Genomic DNA, 6,237 nt, shown 5'->3' on the forward strand with positions numbered 1-6,237 from the left:
GTTGTTATAGTTGTCTCGTTCGTAGGTTAAAGCATGTCCCAAACCTATCCAGCTCGTTCGGCATATTTGATAGGAAAGATGACAATATCTTTTAGTAGTGGGTTTTGGTTGTTACAATGTCTGGTTCAGAGGTTAAAGCTTGTCTCAAACTCTACCCAACTTGTTCAACATATTTGATGGGAACAAAATAGTGTTTTACCTGTATAGCACAATTTCTAATTACTCGAGAAACTTAGATATCAAAAGTGGAAGCATAATCAATGTCTCTCGGACAATCGAGATGGAGATTGAGTTCGAATCTTTAGAAACAAATTTGCAATAAGAACAAAGAAAAAGTCTTTCTCAAACTCAACTTTCAAAAGGGAGGAAGAGATTCTTTGTGTTGCTAAACAAAGAGGACAAAGTTGACAAATTGAAAGAAAAAAGAATTGGAAGAGACAAAAAGAAGAAGAAGAAAAAAAAGGGAACTTTATTCTGATTCATTCAAGTGTGTAATGGGTTATTACGAGCTTGGTTAGAAAGGGATAGGTTTGGCGATACCATCTCAAACCCTACAGGGGAAGCGGCGAACACGCCCTTTGATGTCATCTTCAGCTACCACCGAATCCCACTTTCATACCCACTTTTCCTTTTACTTTCTCGGTAAGTCAATAAGAATACAATGTTATGGCCATATTTGTTTAGGGCGTATTGTCTATAGTTGCATGTAAGTGTTGTAACCTTTCTTGCCCACATGTTTTCAATGCAATTGACATCAACCCATGCTTTCGTTCACATTTTCTAAAACCATTTTCTTCCAAAAACATGAATGTCCACAACATCCGATTTTCGTTTTGTTGACGTTTTCACTGTGTTAGAACAAGTGTCAAACAATCGTTGTCCCACCGTCAAAAGAGGAAGTCGTGACATATAACTCAACCGCAAAAGTGATGATTCAAACCTCCAACTAGGTCTAAGTTATAATACTCGAATGAATCAAGCTATACCCAAATTGACTTAAACGATATATAGTCATCAATAATAAACTTAGCTATTAGTTCAAGAGGACAAGGGTGAGGCCACAAAATGGACTTCGTTTTTTTATTTCAATTACTATGGTTTGAATAGAGTTCGTGATGAGCTGAACCAAATCATTTTTTTATATCTTTAAGTAAATTTATTCTGTTTAAGTTTTTTTCTTCTAGAAACCCGATCAAATCAAGTTTTTTAAGGACCTAAAAAATTTAAACCAAAATTATAACTAAAATTTATAAAATTTCTCATGATATATATATATATATATTTAAAAAAAAGGAAAGAATCATTTTTTTTCTTTCAAAGTAGAGATAAAAGCAAACTTCATTCAAGCAAGGATGCTCAAAAGATGCATAGTAAGGTAAAAACAAAATAAGAAATTTTCATTTTATTTATTTATTTTTAAATATTGAAATTAAATTCCAAACCCAAAAATAAATTTAAAAATGTCTTTTAGTTGAGTTCGTTAAGACGTGTATTCTCAATCGGAAGGTAATGGGTTGATACCTCCTTAGTTATAAGAAGAATTATGCAAATCCTCATTTCGACATTGTGTCATTCACGACGGTTCGATCATCCAAACTGGCACTCACAAAGTTAAAAACTGTGGTCCTCACCACCTTTTTCTTACCCATCTTTTTTAGTCTCTTGATGTAACTTCTGAGTTCCTATATTTTTGCTCCAACCATTTCCACAACCACCATCACCACCACCGCCACCGTCACGGAGCTGCCCGAGTTGGCAATGGAGGCAAAGAGCTATGAAGGCAAGCATAATCTTAAAGATAAGGCGTATAAGGAAGGTGTGATCGACGACGATTTAGAATACGAGACAGAGGAGGAAGACGTTGGCGGAGGAGGCCATGGTGGTACCAATGCTTGCACTGCATTGGGTTATTACGAGAATGAGAAGAAGAAAAGAGGGACATCAGTTTCTGGCCGTGGACGATCTGGTAGCGGCGTCTCTTCCCCGAGTTGCCAAGCACACAACTGCACAACAGATTTGAGTGAAGCAAAGAGGTATCACCGTCGCCACAAGGTCTGCGAGTTTCACTCGAAGGCAGCCGTCGTCATGGTCGCAGGAATTCGCCAACGTTTCTGTCAGCAATGCAGCAGGTATTTCATCCTCTTTAACAATATAAACAAGAACACTTCAGTTAACATTCAACCCTCTCTGTTTGGCTAGGTTCCATGAGTTGACAGAATTCGACGAAGCTAAAAGGAGCTGTCGTCGGAGGCTAGCAGGGCATAATGAACGACGAAGGAAGAGCTCGGCCGAGTGTCAAGGAGAAAGCACGAACCGTAAAGGATCAGCGTCGCAGTCGAAGGAAGGCCATTGCAGGCAGCTAATGGAAGATCAAAGAAGCAGAATTCAGATGGCTCCTACAGGAAGCTCTGGCTATAAACACCTGCATATCAGATAAAAGAAGACTATGCTCCCTCTCTTCTGTCACTAATGCCATGTTTGCCTTGGAAGTTGTCTTAGTTTTCAAATAATGTGAACTGTTTGTTTGTTTTTGCACTAAAATTTAACATGTTGAGCCATAAAACTGATGTTAAAACCAAGCATTTGATATACAGACAGCCATACACTATAATCCACAGCTAAGTTTATTTGGATTCTCCACACATCAAAGACAAAACAGCTAAGTTTGGAACTAGTTCTTCATGTTCTTCCATTTTTGTGCTGTTGGGATAAAAACCAGAAAGAAATCCATAATGAACTCACAGAAATCTCACAACTATACAAGAAATATCATCTCTGCTCTTCCTCTTGAGGGCCTCTTCTGTCAGGTGTTTGGCAGCTGCTTGAGCGTCTTTCAGATGCCTGATCGACTCTACGGCTTCCTCGTTCGACATAACCTGAAATCGCGGATTAAACTTTTTATCAGATATTAGGCAAAGATATCAGACAATCTATTCGGTCTGCTGCTAGTGTCTACACCAACCTTCCACAATCCGTCGCTTGCTAAGATAACCAATTCGGTCTCGTCGTCGATCGTCTCCACAACCACGTATGGCTCTGAACTCAAATGTTTCTTTAAGCTCCTATCACCAAACGCCCTTGCGACCGCCAACTGCCCGTCGACACGTGGAACATCTCCTGGATTTGTTCAAAGGATGTTATCATTGGGATTGAGAATGTTTGATTTATATCAGCTTAAGATACTTCACTTGATACTTACCAGGAAAGTTTGAAACGAAACCACCTCTGTCCTCGATGCTTTTTCTTTCAACGCTCGGTTCGTGATCGATTGATAATTGACTGGCTTTACCGTTACGACAGATAACTGCACGGGAGTCCCCCACATTGCCGACTACTAGTTTCTTACAGTCAATCAATATGGCTGTAACAGCAGTCGAACCCCCATGACTAAAATCAACAGCTTTCTCTAAAATGTAAGCATCGGTTGCCTCGTATGCTTTCCTGACTGCGTCCGTTGGGTTCGTCCAGAAATCAGGCTATTTGGACATACAATAAGAGAGAAATAGATTAACAAAACTATGTTAACTATATTCATAATGAATAGAAGAAGGGAACAGCCATTGCACCTCGTTTATGATATTAGCAAATAGATGGGACTGTAAATAATCAGGGATAGAGTTGCTCAAATGGCCATCGAAGATTGCAAATAAACCCAGCTCATGATGATCAACTTGCTTAAACTCGGCAACCACGTAATCTTCCATGGCATGGTTCGATTTCCCTTTCACCAAATGATAACCATGTGTGACATGCTTCGACATCTTGCTCTTTCCTTTTCCTGAGTCCGGATCGGACGAGCCGAGCCCAACTTTTTCCTGAAACGAATGAATTCATATTCTGTCTGTTGTTACTGCTTGCTACTAAATAAAATCACAGTTCATCCAACTTACACCAATGGCAAGTACTGTATAAATTCTTAGTTTAGAACCCATCTATCAGGTTAAAATTTCTCACTTTTTGGTCTTGAAAGCTTTCTGGGTGTAAATTCATGTCCTTCTACTATAAACATACTTAATCAACTGCAAGAATGACAGTTTATTCACCTAACATAAGCAAATTAGTGCAAGGTATACCCAAGCTCTCTCTAACTTCCTAAACGTCTGGAAACCGAACACAAAAATGCAAGGAATAAAGGGGATAACATTCTCATTTTCCTGCCTCGAGAAGGCTGTAACAGCCCAAGCCCATCACTAGCAAATATTGTCCGTTTTGGCCCGTTACGTATCATTGTTAACCTCCCTCACGATTTTAAAACATGTCTACTAGGGAGAAGTTTTCACACTCTTATAAGAAATGTTTCATTCCCCTCTCCAACCGATATGAGATCTCATAATCCACCCCCCATAGGGGCCCAACGTACTCGCTAGCGCACCGCCCGGTGTCTGGCTTTGATACCATTTATAACAGCTCAAGCCTAACACTAGTTGATATTGTCCTTTTGGGTTTTCCCTTTCGAGCTACCCCTCAAGGTTTTTAAAACGCGTTTACTAGAGAGAGGTTTCCACACCCTTATAATAAGGAATGCTTCGTTCTCCTCTCCAACCGAGACTATAACAGCCCAAGCTCACCACTAGCAAATATTATCCGCTTTAGCCCGTTACGTATCGCCATCAGCCTCATGGTTTTAAAACGTGTCTACTAGATAGAGTTTTTCATACCCTTATAAGAAATGTTTTGTTCCCCTGTTCTCCTCGACAACCGATATAGGACCTCATAGAGGCACATATCAATGTCTACTAGGGAGAGTTTTTCACCCCTTATAAGGAATGTTTCGTTCCTTCTCCAACCGATATAGGCCCTCAGAGAGGCACATATCAATGTCTAAAGATTTCAATTCTACAGAAATAATGGACCATGGCATACTTCAAGAGTCAAAATGAAAGAAGGAAAACCCATCAACCCATCACTCCAAACTGCTATCTTAACACAAGGAGAGTTCTCCTTTCAAAAGCAAACAAAACTATGGTACAGATAGTTAAACCTTCCCCTATAAAACTACACAGAAACAACAAACTTAAAGGATCAAACCAGAAGCTATGGGGGGAAATCTACATGTATTAATCAAGGAGGAAGCAACCCAACTCAAGTAATTCATATAGAAATACAGGGGAAAAGCAAGCAGGCAACCCCAGTTTGTAAAAGTCAGTGACGGTCCACGAATTCAATCTATCAAAACCATTGACACAAGCAGGCACACAAGAGGATCTCAAAATGCGTAAAGAAATCATCAAGAACTCAAACGAATCACAAAACCCAGAAAGGGAATTGAAACCTAAATCTCAAAATGAGCATATCAAGCGATAAGAACTAAACCCATTTGAGAACGAACAGTACAATACCTTCATCTTGTGGAGAATCTCTTTCCCAGTCATGGGTTTGATGGAGAAAGTGCACCAACGAGTAGAAAATTTCAGAAAACAGAGGGAGAAAACGAAGGAAACGATGAAAAAGTGCGGTTTATAGAAAGAAGAATTAGCAGGGATTAAATGAATCGTCAACGCCACGAGACGAAGCCCGCGTTTCGTGCAATCCCCAAGAGGTGGACGTGTTGGATCAAACGGCTTCTCTTTTGCTTTTTCTTCCCACTTTCCTCCAAATCTAATCTCTCTATCTTTCACCCTTTTTCCCCTTTCGTCGCTTTCTTTTCTCAATCTCAAAATCCATTCTATTTCCTTTGAACTCCCAAGAACTCTTCTAACCTAAAGTAGCTTCAATTATAGATATGTTCTTCATCTAATTCTTCATTAAAATTAAGTAAATTGTCAACGAACGTAACGTATGGGACCCTTAATATACATAATCGACTATATATCCAAAAATTTATACAATGAGCTGTATTAAGAAAACACTGATAAATTTAGATGTTTATTCTAAATTCTAATAGTCTAGGAACCATTGTGGTGTAAGGTGTCGTATTTAAATCATTAATAACACGACCAATAAATATATAAATATAAATTAATTTTTTATTAATTAAAAATAGTAAAAAAAAAAAGGCAATAAATTAGCCATAAAGTAAGTTTTAATTACCATAAAGGAAGTTTTTATTGATTTGATGGAAGGTACGTCATATATGTGCGGTTTTATGGGACAAGACAATTTCCTCTTTTGATTTCCATTATAAAAGTAATAATTAATAATATTTTTTTAAAAAAATAATTATTAATTAAAATAGGTCATGAATCAAGGTCGGTCCGTATATAATCTAATGAATAAATGAGGTGGTCCATGTCGAAC

The 6,237-nt window shown here is 38.4% G+C and overlaps 2 protein-coding genes across 2 annotated transcripts; one reads left to right on the forward strand and one right to left on the reverse strand.

Moving 5' to 3' along the window:
- The first annotated feature begins 1,492 nt into the window (after positions 1-1,492).
- On the forward strand, positions 1,493-2,674 carry LOC111443461 (squamosa promoter-binding protein 1-like). The gene is made up of 2 exons (XM_023081275.1): positions 1,493-2,129; positions 2,200-2,674. Exons 1-2 carry the CDS (start codon positions 1,759-1,761, stop codon positions 2,435-2,437), a joined length of 609 nt encoding a protein of 202 aa, XP_022937043.1. The 5' UTR covers positions 1,493-1,758; the 3' UTR covers positions 2,438-2,674.
- On the reverse strand, positions 2,542-5,638 carry LOC111443460 (probable protein phosphatase 2C 39). The gene is made up of 5 exons (XM_023081274.1): positions 5,340-5,638; positions 3,567-3,815; positions 3,200-3,476; positions 2,963-3,117; positions 2,542-2,876 (listed from the first exon to the last, which is right to left on the reverse strand). The coding sequence occupies exons 1-5, from the start codon at positions 5,370-5,372 to the stop codon at positions 2,739-2,741; spliced, it is 852 nt and encodes a 283-aa protein (XP_022937042.1). The 5' UTR covers positions 5,373-5,638; the 3' UTR covers positions 2,542-2,738.
- Positions 5,639-6,237: the final 599 nt, after the last annotated feature.

The sequence above is a fragment of the Cucurbita moschata genome, unplaced genomic scaffold (assembly GCF_002738365.1).
Source record: "Cucurbita moschata cultivar Rifu unplaced genomic scaffold, Cmos_1.0 Cmo_Scf00005, whole genome shotgun sequence".
NCBI classification, from domain to species: domain Eukaryota; kingdom Viridiplantae; phylum Streptophyta; class Magnoliopsida; order Cucurbitales; family Cucurbitaceae; genus Cucurbita; species Cucurbita moschata.

Excerpts from the sequence above, each read along its gene's own strand:
- LOC111443461 (XM_023081275.1), top strand. The coding sequence starts at position 1,759 with ATGGAGGCAAAGAGCTATGAAGGCAAGCATAATCTTAAAGATAAGGCG. Across the intron at positions 2,130-2,199 it reads TTCTGTCAGCAATGCAGCAG|GTTCCATGAGTTGACAGAAT; the intron begins GTATTTCATCCT and ends CTGTTTGGCTAG.
- LOC111443460 (XM_023081274.1), bottom strand. The coding sequence starts at position 5,372 with ATGACTGGGAAAGAGATTCTCCACAAGATGAAG. Across the intron at positions 3,816-5,339 it reads AGATTCTCCACAAGATGAAG|GAAAAAGTTGGGCTCGGCTC; the intron begins GTATTGTACTGT and ends CATTCGTTTCAG. Across the intron at positions 2,877-2,962 it reads CAAGCGACGGATTGTGGAAG|GTTATGTCGAACGAGGAAGC; the intron begins GTTGGTGTAGAC and ends CCGCGATTTCAG.